General features: G+C 42.4%; 1 protein-coding gene across 1 annotated transcript in view; it reads right to left on the minus strand.

The window, feature by feature from the left end:
• Nucleotides 1-2,275: 2,275 nt before the first annotated feature.
• The window catches only part of cdh13 (cadherin 13, H-cadherin (heart)), a 196,042-nt gene continuing 172,585 nt past the window's right edge, over nucleotides 2,276-25,732 (minus strand). Inside the window, exons 12-15 of the mRNA XM_070907066.1 lie at nucleotides 23,006-23,148; nucleotides 5,578-5,811; nucleotides 3,000-3,218; nucleotides 2,276-2,283 (exon numbers count right to left, since the gene is read on the minus strand). Of these exons, the coding sequence (XP_070763167.1) occupies nucleotides 2,276-2,283; nucleotides 3,000-3,218; nucleotides 5,578-5,811; nucleotides 23,006-23,148 (604 nt within the window). The remainder of the gene's footprint in view (nucleotides 2,284-2,999; nucleotides 3,219-5,577; nucleotides 5,812-23,005; nucleotides 23,149-25,732) is intronic.

A 25,732-nucleotide genomic window follows, 5' to 3' on the forward strand; every position in this document is an offset into this window, starting at 1 on the left:
TAAGCAGAAGATGCAAAGAACAACTACCTGTTGTTCTTGTCTTGGTTACATAACTAAACGCTTCCGACACTAAACGCTTCCTTGGTTTTTCAAGGAGATGTAATTACTGCTGGGATTGAATTCGCTGGCATTTTTTTGGCTTTTTCCAGGAAATCTGACATCCTTATTCTTCACAGAAATCAAATGGACTTTGAAGACGGGTTCACATCCTGCGTCCCACATGTTGATGGGCTGAGGTCAAACCTTTTTAAACCAGCTCCATTTACAATCTTTCCATTGATTGCTCTGACAGACACTATTTTTAACTGCTGTGCAGCTGGGAAACCTGTGACGAAGTCGCAGAGAGGGTGATTTGAGATGCATTCTAGCGAGATGTTGCATTTCCGAGACGTCAGTAAGCAGTCTGTGGAAGTAGTTTTCTTCATACATCAAAGATTTTTCCCTGTCATTTAGATAATGGCAGCTAAAGTTACTTTGAAACTAGACGTTGTTCACTGTTTTATAGAGGCAACAACGAAAAAATGGTTCCAGCCATAACTAGACAATCAAATACAAGGTGCACCGAGCTGCTGTAGCGTTTAACCTGCTTCTGCAAAACATAACCATAAAAAAATGTCTTGGCAGAGGCAGATATTAGAGGGAACCAAATGAAAGACACTGACATGAGAAAGAGAGCTAAAATAGAGGGAGGGAAAGGTAAGAGAGATACAATTGCAAGGAGCCAGAGAAATTAAGAAAACTGTAGTGCTGTCGCCCAGTGGGCAAAACCAGAACAAAACAGTAGAGTTTAATCTCCACACCTTTATTCTCGTCTCCTTTCCCCATCCTTCCCCCTCTGGCTCTTTCCATTTTTCTTCTCCTCATCTCCCTCCCGCAGGGTCAGAGTTCAGCTTGGAGATAAGGGAATTGAAACAGGATCCCCTCTGCCTCTCTGTCAGACTATCTGACTATACACTGCAGTGATCAGTCCCCTCTATCTGTCCCCCAGCACAGGTCTCTGTGATGAGCTCGAGCAGGAGTCATCTCTCTGGGCACCCGTGTGTGTGTGTGTGTGTGTTTGTGTGTGTGTGTGTGTGTGTGTGTGAAAATATGTTCTGCATTTGAATTGCCGGAACCTCTGTTGCCCAGCTGTAATACTATCTGAGGTTCCCAATTGAGACACGCATGCACACACACATCGTCCTTGTTTCCTCTCCCTCTGTAATCTCCAACCTCCAGCTCCAGGGTAACACCGCTCACTGCTACGTCTGTCCTGACTACGTAAACATGCTTCAGTCCAAATGAATGGACGTGTACACGGGAACAGAACCAGGCAGCCCAAAAATCTGGAGCAGCTATTTGGCTAATGAATGCCACTGTCTATCACTGCACTATTTACAGTATAGTAATGACTGCTACTGTCGCAAAAGGACATTTGCGGAGAAGACTCTCCGAATGTCATGTTGGCGTGTCAACCAATTATCATGCTTTCTAGTTCAGACACTGCGGCTGCTACCATGGCAACTCGCAAATAACAAAATCTTTCTAAAAAGGAGAGCGTGAAAAGCTAACTGACTGTTCCAGCTGGGATACTCTCAGGATCGCAGCCATGAAACTTTTCCGAGAGGTGGCTGCTCGCCCGAGAATGCTGACACAGCATCAGCTTACGCTCATGATTAGTGTGCCGCAGTGGAGCCGCAACTATCAAAAGCCGGAGTGGGGTGTGCTTATGCTGTTGCCTGCTACGCATTGTCAGTTTAATTTAATATTTTGTGTCCAGAGAATCATGAGTTTTTAAACAGAAGTTTCAGGTAAGATGATGAGTTCTTCAAGGCGCAGCGTCAAACAAAGCCTTCCCATACACAGAGCAGTCGTCTGCCATGAATGACTGCTTGAAGAAAAGATAGGCATCAATAGACAGATTGATCCATACCCAGAGGAAGATCGATGGGTCATGGTGGATGCTGTGATTCACAGATACCCAGAGAAAATGAGAAGATGAGACGCAGAGATTCTGCCTGTAAGCAAAGGATTATGGGGAGAGTGCGAATGTTTGCTAAATAGCGAGAAAGCAAAAGAGCAGAAGAAGTGGTATAGGGGAGGAAAAACAGTGGCAGAGAGGACCGAGGGATGAGAGACAGGAAATATGTAAGCGGGAGTGATCAGCGGGACATGTGAGAGAGGAAGAAAAAAGATCAGTAGAACAAAACAAAGACGAGAGAGGAAAGGGAGCTGGAAAGAGGAAAGGAGACGCGACTGTGATTTTTCTGATGATCTTCAAAGAAACATTTCACAGTCAGCAGCCTGACACAAATCAGGAGAAAAAAAGATAATTTAATTATGACTACACCATGTTTTTAGGCCTAAAATCATCAACCTCCCTTTTATTTTTTGTCTCATTTCTTCTTTTTCCCTCTTATTCCTAGTCCTCCTCTCACCACCCCTACTGCTGTACCCCGCCTCCGGCGTACAGCGAGCCCGACTATAAACTACAGTGAACAAGCCCAGACGGGAGAACAGAATCTGGGGGCCTTAAAGTTGCAAATGATTTTTCTTCTCACCAAACTAGCTGTTGGATGTCCTCCATTACGTTTGTGTTGTGAATGGAGGGGGCTGAATTATTCATGCTATCGCTAATGGTTTAAATGAGATATTCTGAGTAAATTCAAATTTGACTTCCTGGGGAGTGCCCTAGGCATGGCGGCAAAAAAAATACAGAAACGTGAAATGCACAAGACATACTTTTCCAAAATGAATGCAAAAAAGCACACTTGCCAAATGCATGAATGCAAGGGATGCACTTGTATACCCATAGGACCTTTCACTATTCACTGAGTACAATGAACTGCATCCCTTTTAAACAAATTTATCCTGAAAGTCTGTACCATTTGACATTTTGTCTGCCTTGATTCCTCACCAAATGATAAATTGGAAGCAACAAGGCACATTACTTCAGCATTAATCCATGTTTGAACAAGGACAACAGCAAATGCTTTCTTCTGTGTTTGGATGGTACTTACAGAGTAGGGCGAGCAGGAGTGTCGCGAGCAGCACAAGAAGGCTTGTGCGGTGGGAGTGGGCAGAGCTGCAGTGCATCCTGTTCTTCTTACAGACGCACACCTGAACTTTGACCTCTGTGCTGTTGGACAAAGGGGGCACCCCTGAGTCAGTGATGAGCAACGGGAGCTGGTAGTTGGCTTTCTTCAGACTTTGCAAAAGCATGATTTGGGAGTGTGTGGCTGTGGGGGACACACAGAGGAAAAGGGAGGTTTAATAAAGTGCACGTACAATGATCCCCCATCCTGCATGTATTGTCCATTTATTCTGCATTAACAGCTGCCCATTCTGCAAAGCAGAACTAAATATGTGTATTATGACAAGAAACTTACATGCCTCGAGTAACGAGCCATTCCTGACAACTGAGGCGACAAAAATTGGCACTTAAGTTGCATAAGATTGTTACATTTTATTGCATCACACTTTAACATTCCTTAAGAGACACAAGACAAACATACTGGAGCCAGTTTACTTCATGCTGAAATGTGCCACAATATGTAGAGCTGCACATTTGACTTGTCTGCCATGGCCGTTAACTGCGGGTAAGGTGACTTTTAGTGTGAGTGCTCAAAACAATGTCACAAGGCAACTGTAAGCAACAGTAAACAAATCGCCCCCACCTCTCTGGCTCATCAGTGTATTTTGACATGCCAGAGAATTTTCTACAAACCCTGATCAGTGTGTGACAAATCAACAAACAGCTGACTGTCAGCACCATCAGATAGATTCTTCTATCTTTCAGTTCATTTTAAACATACAACATATTGTACTTCTTGATCATGTAATTCTGTTGGTCTGTTAAAGCAATTATACAACATTGCACTTCCACATGCACTGTCACATTCTTGTGATAACACGTACAGATGGGTGACAAATTAATGGAAAAAACACCATTAAGCGTTTGATTAAGGTGTTGTTCCACCACAAGGCTTCAGAACAGCTTCAGTGGTCCTTGGGATAGATTATTTCTAAGCCTCTGGAAATCTACTGGAGGAATGAACACCATTTGATCCCATAGGTGTAAAATTGGGACGAGCTCTGATGATCTGAGGCCATAGCATATGATTCACGTTCATCATTCATTATGTTCTCTTCACTCATTTATTCAGGTTTATCCTTTAAAGGTAAAGGAACCGTTCGTCATTTAGCGAATTACACTTATTTGCTTGCTTGACTAGAGTTCAATGAGAGGATTGATACCACTGTCATATCTGTTCCTTAAATATAAGGCTACAGCCAGCAGACAGTTAGCTTAGCTTAGCATTAAGACTGAAACAGGGGGAAACAGCTAGCCTGGCCTCATCGTTTTTTACACGTTTTTGCATGTACTATCATGTTTGTATTAATCAATATAATAGAGATTTTGTTTGGCTAGCTGTTTGCCCCCGTTTCCAGTCTTTATGCTCAGCTAAGCTAACTGGCTGGTGGTGGTGCCTTTACGTCTATCCTACAGACATGGGAGAGTGATATCGATCATCTTATCATACTCTTGGCAAGAAAGCAAATAAGTGCATTTCCCAAGATATTGAACTATTTCTTGTTAAGATTAACTTTAACACATTAAAAAAAAAGCATTTTCAAAAATGTGTTAGTCCTTTGGGGTTAAGATTTTGTCTGAGGATAAAAACGAGTAGCATGCATGCATCTGCCAGTGTTCACAAACCAATTTGTGAAAAACTGTAGTATGAAGGATTAAATCTAGTTGCTGCGTATCAAGACACGCAAAAACTGAAGTTATTTTCATAGAGAGACACACTGTTAAGGTATATCCACCAGCTTTCCCACCTCTGGTTCCACACACATCCATAGACACACATGCACACACATGCTGAGGCGAGCACAGTGCCAGTCCATTTCACTGGTAGCAGGCTCTTTCTCTGCTGGCCCTATCTGTCTCTTCCAGCGGTGGTGATTGAGGAGTGTCTGTACTTCCCTCTCCTGCTGTCAGTCACAGCTAATACCTCTGGGCAGGTTTTAGCTCTGCTCTGTCACTCAAACACACACAGACAGCGCTGCCGGTCATGCAACCCTGAATCAATGTCTTGGTTGTCGGTCTGTCCTCCCCCCCCCTTCCCTCCTTGTATCATTTTACTCTCCATACTTATTGTGTGATCCGTACTAGCGTCTGACTTCTCTCGACTGTATTCAGCATGGAATCATATTAACACCGTGTCGCGGGATGTAAAATTGTACTCAGGTGAATTGATCCATTAATATTCTTGCAATGAAATTTACTGTTGTGCTTTGGCAGCTTTCTCTCACACCTTCTTTTTCTTTGTTTAATTATATTCATACATTCCCCAGGGTGCTTTTTGGCACACCTGTGAGACAGTCTTGGTGAAAAGAAAAATAGTGAGGGAAAGAAAAGGTGAGTCACAAGTGTGGTCTATTAAGGTTATTGTTGGTGAACTCTTGTATGAAAGATTGATTGATTATTGAAAGTCATTTTTCAATTGGTGAAACATTGGTTAACATTTATTAAACTCCATTACTATGTCTAAAACAGTTCAATTCAGTCTCATTTCAAAATAAAATACTCACAGTTGACCCTGGTAACCTTCCATGTTTTATCTAGTCCCGGCTGTTTTCCCAGTTCTATCTTAAAGGGTGCAGCATTGGGCGGGAGGTCCTTGTCCCGCCCCCCAACTATGGCCACGTTCATATCATGGGCGTCTTCACACACTCGCGCTACCGACGGTACCACATAGGGGGCATTGTCATTGTAGTCTTCCAGGTGAATGACCAACGTGCCGGTGCCTGTGGCTGGAGGGCTGCCTGGAAACACAAAATCAACACATATTAGGACAGGGAAAAGACAAAAGTGTGAATCGATTTTCTCTGCAAAATGTAGCGCTCTACTGTAGGCCTGCAAGCTCATCATGGAGTGCAGAATGGGAATAGTAATGATCCGGGTAGATGTGAAAAGATTAATAACACAATGCGGCTGCAGTAAAACATGGTGTAGTCATGATTATTCTAAAGTTAATGCTCTCCTCCTTCTAAATGTTTTTCATTCTGCAGTGTCAAAATGCTTTAAACTTAACAAGATCCATCCCGCTCTCTTCTACTCAGCTGTCCCAATTTAACCCAAACAAAAACAAAAGCATGTGTCTTTTTGATGTCGGAGGAGCATGAATCACAGAGGCTCATGTTTTGCAAAAGGGCATTTTGACATGGCACACGGCCGTCTTCTGCGTTTTCTATGAGATTACACCTTCTTGAAGGATGCTGGGTTAAAAAGCAGCTTGGCTCTTCTCTATTACTGCTCTCTGTTTCACTGCGATTACAGGTTATTAAAAAATCCACACGGCATCCACAACAGCTCCAGAGGTCAGTCAGCAATTAACACCTAAAGACAAGATCTGTAATTGGAAAATGGGCCTCCTCCACCTCTTCAAAGAAAAAAAAAATATTTGCAGACAATTTGGAGCAGAGAAGGGTGGAGGTGGGGGCTGGGGGTTGTGGGTACAAGTCAAGATATATGTGCAATAAATGTCAAGTGATGCTGGAATGAAACTCAGTCTGGGTTTTTACGGTGCCGTTAGAGAAAGCTGCACACGCTGAGCAGGAAATGTTCCTGCCGTGAAATGCTGATTAGGTGAAAGTGAACTTTTTGGGACAAACATATAAAAAAAAACAACTAATGAGGAAAAATGACTTGGATGTGTAAAAGTTCAAATATGAACTCCAGTTTCATAATGGGCAGGTTTGTTCACAGCCTCATCATCTACTGAAGCTTTCCGATCCATCGCTGAATGTATGCAGTTTACAGTGAAAACTGTGGCAGATTTATCACTCAAAGTTCTTTGTCATTTTTGAAACAATGGGTCCTTGATTTTACAATGCGATAGAATTTCTAGCTGGCTTTTGTTTTTGCCAGTTGAAAAGACAACTGTCACCAGGCCAGCCATGTCTAGTTACGGTTGCAAAGCTATGATTGGCCAATCTCTGTCTGGGGAATGGTCAACTGGATGCCAGAATTAATGCAGATGTATTACATTTGACACTACATACAATATTACTTTGTATTACACCTCCAAACTGACAATGTCTATGAGAATTGGTACTTTCAAACCAAAAAAGTTGACAATTTTGTTAACGCTGACTTAAAAAAGGAGACCTAAGCAATGGTGTGAGGTTATCGTGCAATAGACTAATCCCACATCCTGCAAGCCCTCTCTCTGTATGTGCATAGAAGCAGCTTACCTTGAGAAATATCCCAGGCTAAATAACAGAAATGTCAAATACGCCTGAAAATAATTCAGATGGAAAATTTCTCATCCCCATGCTGAGGCTTTTTATTCACACACAACCTCTGAAACAGAGGCAACATAAAGTGTTGCCCAGGCTGCTAAATCCCTCAGGCAGGGCGACGGAGGCAAGTTTCCAAGTGCTAAATATTTACTATTTGCGTAAATGCATGAGCGTACTGTATGTCAAGTGTAGTGGAAACCTTAGAGGCTTGTGTAGGTGCTGATTCTCTAGGATAATGGCAGTAATCCAACTTCATATACACCCGTACAGACACCTGCCCACGCACACAAGAGGCTGCTCTTCCTCTCTGCATTCCCACCAACCCACATGCACTGGGTCAATTACAAAGCTTAAATACTCTCACTGTACCCGTACAAAAGCAGTAGTGAAAAGAGTAAGTAAATGTACTTTCATCAGAAGCAACACAACACAAGATCTTCAGTCCGAACAGAAGACACAAGAGAAATGAATGGGTGGCAGAAGCAGACTGTGCTACATTCACCTGCAACAAAAACATTTTTCTGTTTTATAACAGTCTGCAGAGAAACCCTATCTACCCCTAGTGTTTATCAGATAATCATCATGATTTGTTTGTTTGCTAAGCTCCTAACTTTAATTTCATTCTCAGCCGTAAAGCCATTGCGGGACTGTGATTGTGAGAGACAGGGAGAAATCAAATGTAATGGTAGCGACGTTGGCATTTCTACTGTATCATAATCGTGAAATGACTGCTATCTCTGCGCACGGTTGCTTTTCTGCATGCAGTCAAGGAACGAAACTAAACAGCAAACACCCCTTATATTCTACAGATAAGTGTGTACGGCTGTGACAATATCAGCAGCGGATCAAGAGCAGAGAGGAATTACTTCAGCAAAAGCAGACAGAAAATGTGCTCAAAAGCAAATCAAAGGCAGTAGCTCTTCAGGCGAGACTCTACATAATCTATTATCACTCGAGAGGTGAGACCAAGAGAGTGAGGATGAGGTTTGGATCCTCCGTCAGCGAAAAGATGCAAATTTCAGCCCATTTGTAGTGGGAGAGGCCGTCTCTGTGCTTGGCTAGCTTTAAATGAAGCTGTTTGTCTTCCTAAATGAATACTCCCCACACTTAATCACTCTATTTCTCTGCTCCTCTCTTCCCCTACTCCTCCTTATCTCCATTGCATCATGCCCGTGTCATCATCAGCCTGCCGTGGCATCAATGGAGCTTGTCTGCCGGCCTCTGCTTCACACCGCTTTGTCACAAAAGTTCTGATTAAACACGCTGCAAGTTTCTAAAGGAGACGGGTAATTTATGGATCTTTTGCCACTACGTGTCTACCCATCTCTGAGTGTTAGGCACTAAAAGGAACATAAAAAGTAAAGTAGGCGATATTTAAGAAAGAAAAGACATGAGGGGATTTACTGTGATGCCAAAAGAAGATGATAATTTTCAGGGTGATGGAAACTAAGTGTAAAAGACTGCCCTCTCATTGTCTCGTTGGAGTTGTTCACTGTCAAAAACGTATTCATCGCCGCATCGAGCTGTCGAACAGGCTTGGCTGGCAGCAGGGAAATCCTGTCTAATTAACAGAGGTTTCAATCTCCAAATCTGCAAATATAGTATCTGAGCCCAGAGTACACAGGACACAGACTGGTCAAATCAATGTAAAACAAGATTAAAATGAGGACAAAGGTCTGGGCTCACTGCCTCCCAGGAAGTGTGCGTGTGTGTAATCCTGTAGTGCCGTGTTTGTGTGTCGTTCAAGGCTTGACTCTCTTCCTCTAGTAACTCAGATGAGAAAGGTGCTCAGAGCGACTTACTCAATTATTTTGTTGTTCAGTAAATTGCTACGTTCCAAACGCAAATTGTCAGTCTTACTGGCCCTGTTGATGGGCACTGTATATAATAATGAAACAGCAAATAACTAGTGTTCAAAGCAGTTTAGTACTACACTGTAGACTTCCTGGTCAGTGCCCATATTTCCTGTCACAATGCACAGTTCCAGTCAAAGTCAGAGCTGTCTATGAACCTGTTATTGTTAAGCTGTCTAATAGTTCTGTGTTATTCTATGTTGAGCCTGTTTATATACTAAAGATTTAATGGCAACAATTTCATTAACAAGACTAAGAATCTACATCCACACGAGTGACCTTCTGAAACTGTGGTAAACGCTAACGTCAGCATTCTAATACACTCACAATGACAATGCTAACAGATCTTTAACAGGTGAGGTCAGCGTTAGTGTTCCCCGTATTTGGTCATAAACCAAAGATTTGAATGACTTAAATGTTTGATCTGATGATGGCGCTGGACGGGGATCTCACCAAAATTGTTACAATCCATCCTAAGGCGGACTTGAATGGCTGTAACCAAATATCATGGCAATCCATTTAAAAGCTGAAGAGACATTTCATCAAAAAACAAAAACCTCATGGTGGTTTTAGAGTAGGGGTCTCAAACTCAAATTACCTGGGGGCCGCTGGAGGCAGAGTCTGGGTGAGGCCGGGGCCGCATCAGGTATTCCACAAAAAAAGCTTTGCGAAAAAAAATCCAAACTTCTCAAACTACATTACCAACAGTTATTTAACTTCAATGGGTTCTTCTGAACATGAACGTTCCTTCTTAACATGGCGTCTCTTGCCTGCTCCTTGCTGCCAGAAACCTGGCAGCGCTTCCTCTCACATAGCTGAGCCGAACAGAACAGCCCGGTAGCAGTCGCCTTTCTTTTTGTCTTTCATGATGATGTGAACATCATGACATTTGTAGATGGTAGAAAGCACCGGGTTAGTGAGCGCAAAAAAAGGCGAATTCTACCGGGCTGTTCATTATTATTATGTTCATTGTTGTTGTAAACGTTGTCATAGAAACAAGTGAAAGCATGAAGCCGGGACAGTGGGACACCATTACCCCATGGAAGCGTTATTTACTGGCTTTTATTTTCTATAATAACTCCATGGATGCAGCAGGAGCATAGCAGCGTTGTCTAATCAAATATGTGGTGTGGCACAGCAGCAGGTTCGCCTGGTTCTGTTTCATTAATGTCACACGCTGTGGAATCACATGTACGAGCCTCATTTGCTGTCACACAGCGCGCCAAACATGGATGTAAAGGTCTTTTAACGTCCGTTTGTACGTCTGCTCTACTCATTAGACCTCAGTGAGAATTACGCACAGGTTCTCCAACAGCTGATCAGTACGCACAGCTGCTGTGGATATTTGGGGCGACTTTACCCAAAATTCATCACATGTTTCTGCTTGGGTGATCCCCTGACATTTCCTCTAACAGTTAGAGGAAATGTCAGGGGATCACCCAAGTCAACAGGATTCACCACCTGGGGACGATGAATCTCAGTACAAAGTTTCATGACAATCCATTCAATGGTTGTTGACATAACGACACACAGACTGACATCGCCTTCCCTAGAGCCACGCTGCTAGCATAGCTAAACCTTTTCAGCAGCATGCCCTTTTATAGTACAGTGTTTGTATATGTTAGGAGAGACCTCCTTGTCTTTACAGTCCCTCTCCCATCAGCAGTGGTTGACCCCGGGCATTGCAATCTAGAGTAAAACTACACTGCCTGCAAGTGAATTAGGTTTTGTTTCAAAACTAAAGTAATCCAGGCACCTTGGAGACTCTGACATCTTGCATCTTGCTAACAGGTTAACATAACATAAATGGAGGTGGAAATCCCTGCACTGTTTTGCTCTGCAGCCCTCCTCTTTTTCACAGACCGCTTTCCTTTATTTAGGGTTTAATTAGGTTGCAGGGATGAAGTCGGAAAGTTTTGAAACTTGCATAAGCTAAGTAACTTCTTTATTCAAGTGAAGAGTGTTTTTTGTACAAATGAGATAATTAATGATGTATTATTTTCACTGAAAAATTGAACATTCCAAAGTTAACTTAATACAAGTGGGGATTGATTCTGATAAATTGGTTTCAGAGCAGGAATTACACAAATTAACGAGTGAGATTAGCTTTAATTGTCTCCATAAAAGTCCCTCTTCAATATTAAAAGGAGCGCAGCTTGCGAGCCAGTAGAGGCAGACAACTCCAGTAGCTTGCACTTGACAAACTCTACTCCTGCATCATATCCAGCGCATCCTTTGTACGCCAGCCTGATTTTGGTCTGGTATGCTGCTGCTGCACTACTCATTTGCAAACAATTTCTGTAAAACCCTGCTGGAAATGTTTCTGCTGCTCCTACTACAGTATTTCAAAAGCACCACCTACATAACTCCGTACATACAGTACTATGCAAATACTCAGAGTATCCATTCAACATAAGTTGGCTGGCTGAACTAGGCGGACATGTAAAATATAATTCCTACAATAACAGATTTGTGTGGCCACTTGGGGGCAGCAGAAACAAGCTCAATGCATCACTTTTATATTAGCAAGCAACAATGCAGTGCTTATTTATACATCCGTCAGATATAGAGCAACATTAACATTAATCTGGATCACCAAAGTCCAATATTCTCTCCACCAATTCCCAAGGGAAATGTCTGGCTCTTTAGCTGCTAAATGCTCAACTTTGTTCACCAGATAGTTGCTATGCTTGTCTGCCATTTGGCGCCGGGCCGGTAGTTTTACAGTATTACAGCTGGTTTATCAGAGCCTTTTCACTGAAAGCGGCGCTGATGAGAGCAGTGAGAATGAAAATACGTTAAAAATATTGATTATAGCAGCTTTAAAGTTGCAATGTAATGATTTTACTCTAAGCAATGAACGTTTGACGGTGATGATGAAGCATGATGAGAAATGTTTTGGGACTGCTGGAAACTTATTTTCTTTGCATCTGCCCACTCACGATACACTGAAAAGTCAAGCACATCTCACTCATAAAACTCACATGTCCATTGGCATAAAACAGAGAAACACAAACAAAAAATAGTAAGACAAAACAAAAACATTACGGATATGAAATTATGTCATGCAATGTCAGTTAATCCACTCAGCATAATCATGGGTGAAAGTGGATATAATTTCCAGTACATTTGTGAACACACTTTGTGTTTCACAGACAGATATTTTGTGTTTGTACTATTTAGACCAGTATCACAGTATTTTCAAAATTGTAGGTTGCAGCATCCAAGTATTGCAGAACATCTTAATAGGATGGATGCAGGAAAAATGCAAATCGAAGAAATTCTGCAATGGTCAAATTCATCACCTCCAACTCCCTCTTTTAGGTGTTGTCCTCCTGCTCCATCTCCATCGTCCACCACTAGTCCCTACACCTCCACCTGCCCCTGGCTGGCAGTCAGACAGCCCCGTTATTCTCCTATCTGCCCAGAGATGAGGGCTGACTCCTGGGGCGGTCAGGTGTAATCCACAGCTACAGGCTACAAACTGTGCTTTCTTTCTCTCTCCTCCCTGCTTTCTCTTTATATCTCTCTATATAACCCCCCCCCCCCCCCCCCCCCCAAACAATCTTTAGCTTCCAACGCTGTGGCTTCAGGCTAAAGCTCTCTTTCTGCCTGACTGTCCCTTTCTGTTGTTATCGCTTCATTTTTTCTTTCTGTTGTCGTACTTTTTCTCCCCACTGATAGAAGAAGAAGGTAGAAGAGGAAGGAAAGACAGGGTTGTGACCTGTAGCGGTTTTAAATGTATCAATTTCTGCCCCTGCATGGTGTGGTGAGAATGAAATCCATGATCTGTTTGCACTTAGACTTTCCTCTTGGGGGAAAATGTGTTGTAGCAGTGAAAGTTTATGAGAGGAAGTGAGGGCAGGGAGCACAACAAATTTGAAGGGGGTAAAAGTACAGCCAGTTCCCATTTTCATTTTGGCAAAGTCATACATTTGATCAGTTTTTCTCACTGTGAAATAAGTCTGGCAAGAGCTCTGGCCACCAGTGAATTCACAGGATTAATAAAAGGGGGCTGCTACTTGTAGAGTTTGTCACCAAGGACAAAGTGGAAACAAGACTATTGTTATCTGGCTACATTTCTTTCTCTCATTAGAATAACCATTAAATACCAGGACAGCTTAGGTACAAACAACCAATGGATGATGCCCTTGGCTGAAAATATTCAGCATTGTTATTACTATGATTATTTTCCTCAGCCACATAAAAGTAGATGATGAAGGAAATGAAATAATGACCAGCAGGGACGAGAGGAAGCCAGGAGCAGGGCTCGCGTATGAGGAATGGCTCATTGGAAAATGTCACAATACATCATGCTGCAGCTAAACAGTCAGGAAGACTAATTCAGGTGCACTACAGCAAGGTACTAGAGGAGAATGAGAAAAGATAAATGAAGGCAAAACCTAAACTGAGAAAGGGAGGAGATGAGAGCAGGACAAAAGGAGCTTTGAGGGGGAGTGATTTTGGAAATTACATGATCATAAGAAGTGCCTGAAATGCCAGAATTTTACTGAAATCTAGTTAAATCTCTTCCCCATCACTTTACAGTGTCTTCCAGCAAATACATACTGAGCCCTAATACACAAGGTAGTACTGCACCATTCTTGGTAAAACTGTTAGACGACTCAATTTAAACGCATCCAAAATGAGTGAAATGTGAATGTTGAGGTCTGTATACATATATATCACACTGGGATACTTCTTTTTCCTTTGCTATGTGTTGAACAGCATTGTACTGTATTGTCCTCAGTTAAGAAATATGTTTCCACAGCCAGTGCAGCCGGTACGCCATTGTACGGCCAGAAGAGGAATCACAGCACAGAAAATAAAACTACACACAATAAGACACCAAACAACCCAGAAAACAGAAAAAAAACCTTACGGCACATACAGAGATACATGTGTTTTATATCAGGCAAAAGGTGAACATGAAGAAAATGGTACAGTATACGTAAACTTTTACACTTTGATCTGGGTTGAAATGGTCTTTAACTGAAACAGTTTTCAAGGCTCATCTTTGTAATTCAACAGTTTTAAGACGTAATTCCCTTAATGAGGCAGATTTGCTTTTAAGAATTTGGTTTCTTTGTAAATGTTCTCCTTGGAAGGAAAGTAAGAAAGATAGGATGATTTTTGGCACAACTTTAATCTTAAGACAAAGAAATAAAACTTGTTCTATGAAAAACGCTGCAAAGCCTTTTTGGATCTGGCTAAGTTTCTGACGCTGGAGACTTGCTCAAATGTTGATTGAACTTTTTAAGTGTATTATATCCAATTTCTTGGGTTTAACGAAGTGAAGTCCTTATGAGCTTACAGTCCAGTCAAATGAACAAAACACTGAAGGATAACAGACTCTTGATTACAGTATGTAAGAATGCAACATCAATATGCCTCTAAATAAAAAATCCTGATATTGTGAATGGGTTTATATGGTGAAGTCAGTATTCAGAATTGAAAAGGAGTCACATATGCCACTTCACTTTCCTCTGGTCAGTACATTTCACGGAAAGAACAGTATCTCTACCATTCCGTGCACTCACTGTATCGCTGAAGGGTACAGTATCCTATCTGATTTTGTATTTTCCTGTTCCTCTTTATCCGTCTCGCCACTCTAGAAGTCCCAGACCTTGTTAAAACTCCCTTCAGATAACCCGCTTAATTCTGTCCCATCACTCATCTGTCTCCTCAGGGCTTCGGCAAACACTATCACATGACACCCTGCTAATCTGATTGGCTGATCAGAACTGTAAATGAAACCAGCCAGAGCCAATTACAATAGGCACAAGTCATTAAGAGAGATGACTTCGGGGAGAGAAGCGGTGCTGGGGACAGGTGCATCGCTGCTAGTCTGGCAAATTACTTTCAGAATAGAGTTTGGGTTATCAGTTGCTGGCTATTATACCAGGTGATTGGAGAAGGAGGGCATTGATACAGCTTAAAGCAGGCTTCCACTGCAAGCTCTTTTGTACTAATTAAACACCAAAATTGGCTTTTTGGTTTGGAAGATTTCTTGTTTTGGTCTGCTCCCAGAAAAACTCGGCTACAGGATTTTTACTGTGATAAGGCGTCAGATCAACATGAAAAAAAGTGTGTTTACACATCCAAGTGAAACAACTTAGTAATTACTAATTAGTACGTTTGTTAAACTCACACTATTCACGGCATTTAAGCAATATGTTATGGCCTACTGGGCAAATCTCAAATTATAATGATCCTTTAAAAAAGTTTGTCTGTTTTACTTACATTTTACTGTAGTTTGCTTTCCAGCTACTGTGCAGCAAAAAAAAGGACCTATACAGTCGCCTGTCCTCCCCCTGCCTACACACCTGATTCCAACATTTTCTATGGGCCCTTTTCACTGAAGACATATTGACATGTCACAGTAGGAAAAGCACAGGTGTAAATAATAAACATGAAATGAAAAACTGTCCACTGTCACGGCGACACTTTTCCTATTATGACAAGTGACACTGGGTATATCCCAATTCCCTTAATTACATCCACGTTTCAGTCACTTGTGTCTTGTCCATGCATCTTAGTCCCTCCCACTGAAGATGTGAGGAGAGATGCAAGAAAAAATAGGAGGAGAGAGGAATCGAGGAATCGAGGAATCGAGGAATCGAGGAAACACATTTGGCTGTTTTAGCCAATGAGCCTGAGTCCTTACAGTTATTGGACAGTTATCATTAATGGACTTTGATGACATCATGTAAATCCCAGCAGAGCTCCGCCCAGCTTCAACCTGAGCAGAGGTCTAATTGGCCAGTGCAACTGAAAACACCTGTGCTTGGCCTTTAATTTTTCACAATAAAACTCCTCAATTATTTATCTACAAAATAAAATGTTGGATAACATTGTTGACAATTTATATACTACACAGGCGAATCAGGCCTCAAAGTATCTTAGAACTTCCAAATCAAGGATTATCAACTGTACTCTGTAAGTTGCTGTGATGACACTGATGATGTCTGTGTATGTGGGGTGCTTTTGTGAGTTTGCACATGCACAGGGGGAAAGGATTTCGATTCTAACGCCAAAGGTGTTGAGGTGGTCTTTACAGCAACTGTGAGGCTGTGTAATTAAAACACCCTTCAAGCCCTGCACACCACACCCCACCATCACTCCCACCATACAGCCCAGATAGATAAACACACACCCTGACATATACAGATGGTGCCTTCAACACTTCATTGGGAACTAAGCCTCTGACAGATTTCCTATGTTGGTCTAATGACATACTTTCTAGATAAACTTTAAGACATCCTCCATCTGCCATGTTTGCCTGATTCCGTCATCTGACTTCATCTTTCATTATCTATCCCTCTCCATCTCCACTACCCACTCATCTCATTTCATTTGGATCCCTGTCATTAAAACTACACCCAAAGCTGTTCATATCTACACGGAAGAAGCCCTCGCGGAAAATCCTGATGGAGATGTGCTGGGTGAGGAGGTTGGGGCGCGCTTTTAAAATTTTAATCATATTGAATATACTCATTTTCCACATAACCAGTAGCTAAAGTATTGTACAAAATAAGTATCCTGGTGTCGCCGCACTCAGCGAGAGCCTCTCTTGCGAGAGCCTCTCTTGCTGAGTGGGCAGAGGCGTGTTTGTTTTAGCGTGCCAGGCGCAGCGATAACTTCTGATCTGTGGATGAATCAGTATTCCAAGGACACGAGAGAGACAAGGCCTGATAACAGCCAACAACAGAGAGAGACGTTTCTTCCCCGGCAAAGCTGAACAAAGGTATTCTTTAATCACAGACGTAAGGTGGGCCTGTTTGCAAGGTGACGACATCCCCAAGAGGTTCCGCAACAAGTCGAGAAATGAAAGACAGAGGCAGTCAGAGAGGGGCAGGAAGAGAGAGAAACAGAGGTTGGGGAGGTGGTGCTGAAGCTCTAAAGTGAGAAAGACACAGTGTGTATTTGGGGTTAATGAGGCAGTGCCGCAAGACAGGAGAGGCAACAGAAGGCAAGACAGCGTCGGGCTGTGATCTTCTACGCTTTCCAGAGCATATCCCATTACACTGCCATTATCCTGGGTCAAGATGCCTTGATTCCCTACCCTGCACCTTTCCCTCTCAGGCTTCACCCCTGCCTACTGCTACACAGGGTCATAATTGATTGGCTGGGCAAGAACACATTTCAGCACGGTAGCTAACCTGCGTGCCTCTGTGGCTGTCTCCATAAAGGGATTGACAAGAGAGATATATATAAATGGAGTGAAAGCGACCTTAAGACAAGAGGCGAGTAAACACTTCCAGAATTCATATGAATCTGTTTTGGTCAAAAGCCGCCTCACAAAGCCTCCAATCTTCTTTCGCTCTCATTTTCCTCCCACAAACTTTCCCTTCATTTCTTTGGTCCTGTCATCTTTTTAATTTTCACCTATCTACCTTATCTCTTGAGCTTGTCTCATTTTCTTCCATGTTTCTCTTTTTGTCTCCTTGCCACTGAGCCTCCCGTTACTATATTTACCATTCTATTAGACACACTCTGCTCTTTAGCTCTCATGGCTCCAGTATAATGGATTCTTTGAAAAGTTATAGAGGGCAGTCATGGCTGATTTCTAGCATTCACTATGCCTCTATCTGCTAACGGCTTGGTCCCAAATCCCCTATTAATCAAACATTGATTCATCAATCACTAAATCAGGGTTTAGTGGAGTTTCATTATACATTTGAAAGCCGGAGCTGGAGAACTAAAAGACTCAGCTATCCATAAACACTCACATTAATCTTTACAAATGTAGAAGACTTTTTTCTACTCTATTCTATTCTATCGTATTCTTGGCCTGAGGATTTGAGCACAGTGGGCTGACACACTGGCTCATCACGCTTTATTATTTCCCTGCTGTAGTTTGAGGCAGCCTGATCACAGCTGGCTAAAGACACAACACGAGTCTATCTATCTGCATTTAGCCTGCCAGGCTGCCTCACTGCGCGCTGGTGACATGGCAGACACTTAGCGGTGAAACCATTGTATCTGGGTTGGCCTGAAACAAGGAAATTGCTCAGCCCATTATGGCAATGAGCAGTACACTGGTTCCCAGCACTTAGTATGGCAATGAGGCAGCACAGCGGCAGACATCACACACGAAGATGGACACATGTAGAGACCCACAACGGTGCGACTGCACAACACACAAAGGGTATCTCTGCAACTGACAGCCGGCTACCACTGTCAGTCTTTTTCTCTCTTTTGAGAGGAGAGATGATGAACCTATTATGCAGACCTGTCACAGAGAGATGGACAGATACACACACACTGCGCGCGCACACACACACACACACACACACACACACACACACACGCAGACACCTATTTAATTTTACATCCATCTGAGCACCAAAGAGTTTTGTTCTGTGACCCATTAGAATTCAGCATCCCCTCTCTCCTTTTGCCTCCTGTTTTTGATTTAAACCAGAGGGGATGTGATGTGACTGTGATAAATGCTGAGACTTATCACACTGCTGGGTCTGAGCGTGTGTGTGTGTGTGTAATACTTAATATTCCTGTAATTAACAAAGCTCTTTTTGACTGTGTGGAGGTTGTCTCACTGTGATACAGACAGACAGACACACACACCCTCAGTTGGTAGTCTAAATGAAGGTCTGTCCTCCGTACGTCCACGTGTTCAAAGCAAACACTGCTTGGCTCTTTTGTGCATAACTTACGAGTTTTTAATAGCAGGTTTGGTGGCAGCAGACACTGAAGACTGCGTGTGTGTGTGTGAGTATGTGTGTGTGCGCTGCCGTGTTTCAGATGACGGTGGCTTTGATAATGTATTCATGCCTCCCAATGACAAATGGCTCCCACCAGGAGGCAGTTTAACATTTAAATGAGGAGCAGGAGAAAACATTGAACCACAACACACAGCAGTGAGTGGATACGCAGGGGCAGGACAGAGAGGCACTGCATGTACCAGGACAAAGACATTAAAAAACAGGATGAACACACAACTGCAATCCACCCACACACAAACACACCGCCGCTAACACAGAATGCAAAAACTAATGTGAAGGAAGGAGAAGGGGGTAAGATGCGGGAACAGCTGGCATCCCGGCGGGGAATCAGAGAGCAGAAGAGAATTTGTTGGCGTGCAAAATCAGCAGCTACTGCTGAGAGTTTATATAAACAGCCCGTCAAGCCCTCTGCTCAGGTTGGAACAATATCTCCTCAAACAATATCGCGCCGCTCCGCCGGCCTGCCAGGTGCCGCTGCCCAGGCAAAACTGGGTTGCGGCTTCTCAGTCATTAACTCAGAAACAGACAACACATGATGGGAGGAGGGAGACAATGTGCACAAATACAGATGCGGGGATGACTGTGAGCACCAGGGCATGTAAATAAACAGATTTACACTCGCACATGCACATGCATGTATGTGCACACGCAGAGACAATCACACATCCATTCAACTTCACACTTCATGGAGTGACAAATAGCTCTGTCTGCCTCGCTTGCAAGTACAGTTGATTGCTATGGCAACCAACTGCAACTTCCAGGCTATAGACTCACTGCTACGAATTCTCCAACTGAGGTGATCCCTGACCGTGACATGAACATTATCATTATTTTACTACCTTGTTAAACCCGCAGATCCTGTGTTCTTCTCTCCACTCTTTCCATTTGTTTGTCCTATTTCTGTCTACCACCGTAGCCTCTCTTTCTTGATACTGACTTCCTTCCTTCCTTCCCTGTAGTATGTTCGCTCCATCATTCACCATCTGTTGCTGCCTGGAGGGCTGCTCCAGCTGACCTGCCCTCATGCTGTTAACCAGGAGTCAATCTGTTGCTAACCATGCAAAACATTTACCAAGAGTATACTTCCCACTTCAAGCTAGCACACAAGGTCAAATTGGCTCAAACTGGCCATGGGACGGCCCGTGACAAAGGAGTAGATTCTTATTTCTGAAACACTCTCACCCCTTGAGTTACACACACCAAGACTTATGGTAACTGGCAGCATATTTTCTTTACGAGAAATATTTTGTAGGTAAAAAATCAATTATGTGGTTATCTCTAACCTCCCATACTATCTGTTTCTTTCAATTGATTGTTTTCCATCTTTTGTGTACAGGCACCTCTAATATATGCCTCTCCTTTAACCTCCCCCCTTTCTGTTTGACATGTCTATTTCTTCTCTCACCCTCCTCCTCTCCACTGCGGAGTAGATAGGTATTCATCTGCGGTCTCCACATAAAGATAAAGATGAAGATGTAAGGGTCAATCGATATCCTGTTGGTAGTCTACATAGGTGGCTTGTCATACAATCATTGAGCAGATCGCTGTGGGGAAGGAGCAAATTTGTCCTGTCAATGACAGAGCGTGCTGCAAAAGGGTCGAGCTGATATCAGTATTCAGCTCACATTTCCACCACGTGCACACTCACTGCACGCACTCAAGCATCAATACAGTAGGTTGTTAAAGGTGTGGGTGCAGGACTTCTTATATTGCTTATATCTGTGTAGGTAGAATTATAGCCAAGAGCAGCGTGGACACAAGTGCATCGAATCTCTTCTCTTACATCTTAGACATAAATAGGACGGAGTACAGTTTGAATTTTATGGTTTAGCTAGTCAGTCGGTCGGTCCCCCACTTTGGTCCAGTCTGAAATGCCTCAACAATTATTGGATTGATTGCTGTAAAATTTGTACAGATATTCACAAGGTCCCCAAAAGGTCAATCCTACTGACTCTGGTGATGCTCTGACTTTTATTGTAACACCACCAAAAAGTTGACATTTTAGTTTTTTGGTAAAAATGTCTGGAAGGATGCATTGTCATGAAATTTTGTACAGACATTAATGGTCCCCAGAAGATGAATCCTAATAACTTTGTTGATCCCCTAATTTTTCATCTAGTGCCAGAAGCACAATCAAAGTTTTCACTTTTCCAGTTAAATAGTTCGACACCTACTACATCGATTAGCACAACATTTTGTTCAGATATTCATGCTTTCTGGACGATCTATCCTTCTAACTTTGGTGATCCCCTGACTTTTCATCTGGGTGTTAGCATTTAACTCAAAGCACCGCTGTGCCTACATAAGGACAGTCTCAGAGAGCTACTCTCAGTCTTGTTTTGATACGATGTGATGTGATACGTTTCAAGTACTACAAAACCCATTTTTCACTTAGCAAAAGAAGCCAAACCTCTCGACTGTTAAATGTCAACCATACAAGAATGTCAACATGGCTATGACTATTTTGGTACTTGACAGACGATAATTGGTGTTGCTGACACATTTTGGACAGCAAAAAGTATTAAGGTTCAATACCTATCCTTAGATAAAAAGATGCCCAAAACAATAGACTTAAAAGGAATAGTAGAAGCAACAAGATTAATACCACTTTCACGTCTGTATGGTATGAAGCTACATTCAGCAACTGGTTAGCTTAGTTTAACACAAACTGGACATAGAGGTAACCAGCTAGCCTGGCTCAGTCCAAATATGGCTAGGTACCTTAAGCTGCCATAAAACCACAATGTGTTTTTTATACAACAATTCATTTAAAGTAGATACACAACAGTGTTGCAATCTGTATCATGAAAACTTAGTATCTTCTTACCTTACCTCCTCTTCTGGCTCCAACACTAATCTTGCACCCTACCCTGTCCACCCATAATCTTCACCATTTCTCTTCTCCTCCACATATTCCTTACCCCATCCCTGGCTCTATATCTTTTTCCTGTTATCTCCTCTTATGTCCCTTCCTTTCTCTTCCCTTGACCCTTCCACCTCCTCCACCTTCTCCTCCTGCCCCATCATTACTCCTCTTTCAACGCTCATCTTTCTAAGGCTGCCGAATTCCCCAGCACAACGGTGCTATTCTGCTGCCTACTAATAGAATCTCTCAGTTCCTCTAATGGATCTGTCAGAATCTCCCTGAGCACAGGAGACCAGATAGATTGATAGGGAGAGGGAGAGAGACAGAGAGAGACAGGGACAAAGAGACACAGGAAGAGGGAAGCAAAGAGAAAAATGAGAGACGCACTGGGGCTCTCAACACTTTCATCCGTGCCTTGAAAAGTCTCAGAGCAGCAGCTCCACTGACACTGCCAGCCAGCGACCATATGGTCCGATAGAAGCAGTGCCACTTAAGGCCATCCCATTGTCACCACGGGACACTGACAGTTTCACTGTGACTAGGTGAAACTAACAGACTGGGTGAGTCCTTTCCAAGAGTGTACCTGTGTGCAGAGACAGGCTTTGTTTCTACTTTTTCATGTTTATGGCAATGTTTCTGCACACATCTCCCAGGAGAACTTCTTTGTAAAATGCAAATGAGAATCAATCTAGGAAGGTAGGAAGCCTTGCTGGCTCGCTGCCACTGCATTAAGTAGAATCTTTATCACACAAATACCCTTAAAACACATTTAACACATTAAAGAGCTTATAAAAATTTTTTGAGTGGTAAATTCATTTATATATTTTCTTGACATTTTTGGTGCTGTGGTGGTTTTCCACTTTTAAATTAAACAATTTGACCAGGACTTTTACACTGTTTTTCTGTGGAAGCCTTCTCTTTGCTGTGTCATTTTATCCACCAGGGATTTCACTGTCCATACTAACAATCCAATTCTTCGTGTGTTTGTTCCAAATAAACCTTAATCACTTCTTAATTGTTCATCAAATAGTTGTTTCCTGTGAAATATCTACCAGGCACCAGTTTAGGAGAGTAATTTCAAAACCTTTTATTTACCAGCTACCAATTACTGTTGCATTATATTAGTGGAAAGGCAGCAAAATGGACATTTATTTATCTGAAGGTTTTACAGATTATTCAAAATCTGTCACATACTGCTTATGTCTAATTATCTTCTATCATTTTAATACAGTGGGGTATCGAACACTCACCGTTATCTGTGGCGATGAAGACAGCTGTGTATTTATTGTCATGGACATAAGGAGACTCACGGTCCAGTGAGGCCGAAGTGTTGACAGTTCCCCTGACTGGGTTCACACTCAGCCAGCCTGCTGGGTCTCGCAGAACAGCATACCTGGGAGAAAGTAAATAAAATAAGTAAGAAGTTGTGACTTTAAGCACAAGAACATCAACTATATACTCTATCTTGCAGAAAACTTGTCTTTCCAGTTTATTTTGGTCCTATATTTTAAGCTTCCCTGCATCTCACAGACGGACAGCTCCATAGACACAACAACAGACAACACAGGCATTTGAATACTCCATATTTGTCCCGTACAATATACATCTCCACTGAATGGTTTTACCATCTGAAGTAACAAAGGCATACTGTACAGGCTCCTGCAGATATGTATGGAGATGTATTTCTGTGTATTTTAAGACTGTTGACAATTATGACATGTACCTGTTCAGGTATGTGTGTGTTTGTGGTGGGTGTCACAAGCTGAAGTGGGAAATGGCTAAAAATTCTAGGACTAAAAAGTCTTAAATATATATATATATAAAATATTTGTATTTTTTACACTGTTCAGGAGATGCAACAAGGATTTGTTGAAATAAATAATAGGATACTATTTGGTGCACTTTAACATGGTGCTGCTGGTGACAGTGTGGCTATGAATACCACAGAAGATCATGGCCAAAAACCCAACATTTCAAAGAGTTTGTGTGAAAGAAAGTGGGATGTTGTGTCGTCTGTTACCGTGCTGAGCGAACAAGGAAATGGTGTGAAAATGGGTCCAGAGTTATTTCCTGTGCATAGGCTCTACCACTGTGTGCATGCATGTGGAGGTGACTGCAGCAGCCGCTCCTGCAGGGCTGAGGTTTGAAGATGATGGAGGACCTCTCCAAAAATATTGTGGGCGAACGGCCAAGCCTTGAAAACGAGCCGAAGAGCGGATCACGACCCTGCTAATGGGGCCACTCAGCCGGCCACTGATGGCTAGTAGATGGTGATTGGAAGGGGCTTGCATCTGTGTTAATGTCACAAGTGATTGATTTAGGAGCTCTGGTGCACTACATTTATGTATACATCCACAAATGTGCACACACACACTTACTGTGAACACATACTTACATACGCACGCACAAGCTTATATGAGTTCTTGTTCTGTGAAACATCACTCATACAAGTGCAAAAGGCACACACAGGCAGCTGAAAGTTTCTCAAACACACACACACAGACACAGAAGACTACAGGCTTTCTTCACCACAAGGCCGCTCTTTGCCAAAGTGCTCAGCAGTAGACAAATTGTCTTTGAAATGGAGCTCTCCAGCTAACAGAGCGCGACAAAGCCTTGGGAAATGGCTTTGCAATCAACCTCTACTCACACCTTTCCCCTCTCCCTCTCCCTCACACACACTTTCCCTGCCAGTGATTGCTACTGTTAACCAGCACATATGTTTTACTTTAACAAAAGACGTGCCGCTGTGAGGTTAAATGCACGATTAATAATGGCACATATAATACATCATTGTATATGTAGTGGATGCCTTTCTTTCTGCCCGTCTCCCTCTTCCTTACACACAAACACACACACACACACACACACACACTTATGCAAACACACATAGCACACCCACATAATTCATAAGGCCAGAGCCAGGCTCACAGGTTATTAACCTCCATATGTCTCACTCCTCCCATACCTGACTACACTATGAGACACACACTATGATCTCTGCACATGCACATGAATACAACAATGCTTTGCGGGTACTTGATGTCAAATATGTAGGACCTACCAAATATGTACTGTATATATATATACATATTATCTACACTGTATGTGTCCGTAAACATGCCCAATATTATCTGCCTGTCTTCTTGGGTAACGAGAAATTGCAGTACAGAAATGCCAAAGTTATGCTTGAGGTCATTACGAAACATTGTCTCCTCTCTTTATTTGTTAACTGTAAAATGTACTACTCAGCAAATATCTTTAAAACAAATCTTTAAAGAAATTGGTCAATATTCTGGGACATATGCATATTCACATCCAGTTAGCTTAGCTTAACCCAAAGACTAAAAACAGGCGTTTGTTTAATCCCTACAAGAATGGAAGTCTAACAATGACATGATGTGGTGTTACAGGATTGTTTCTTTCTGGAGCTGCTTGGCAATCTCATGGTGACCCCAGACTGCTTTCTCTCTTTGTGCTAAGCGAAGCTAACCAGCTGCTTGCTTTAGCTTCATATTTAGCGTGCAGACATGACAGTGGTAACTATCTTCTTGTTCATATATTGTTTTTTTTTTACTCTCAAATGTTGGCCTCAAAAACCCAGTTAGTGTTACAGTAAATCCGGACATCAACAGCAACTACAATCTTACAACAATGCACTGTGTAATACTTCCATTTTGACATTTTATGCCCTGCTACATCTTTCAGAGTGAAGCAAAAATCCCTCTGCGTTAAGAAGGGATTGAAGTCTGGAAATCAGCAGAGCAGCCCAACCAGCCTGTATTCATCCCTGAAATCTTCCCTTAAATGTTCATTTTCCTTCCACATAAACTCACAGATCCACTCTAAAGCTCAAACCCTGGGAACGTCTTTCAGACATGTGGGATATTCCATATCTGACTGCCGAAAACAATCGAGCTGCACAGACTGTTGAGTAAAATATCAGGGTATTGTTTCTTCTGACAGGAGAAGTTCTG

The sequence above is a fragment of the Enoplosus armatus genome, chromosome 6, assembly GCF_043641665.1.
Source record: "Enoplosus armatus isolate fEnoArm2 chromosome 6, fEnoArm2.hap1, whole genome shotgun sequence".
Taxonomy (NCBI): domain Eukaryota; kingdom Metazoa; phylum Chordata; class Actinopteri; order Centrarchiformes; family Enoplosidae; genus Enoplosus; species Enoplosus armatus.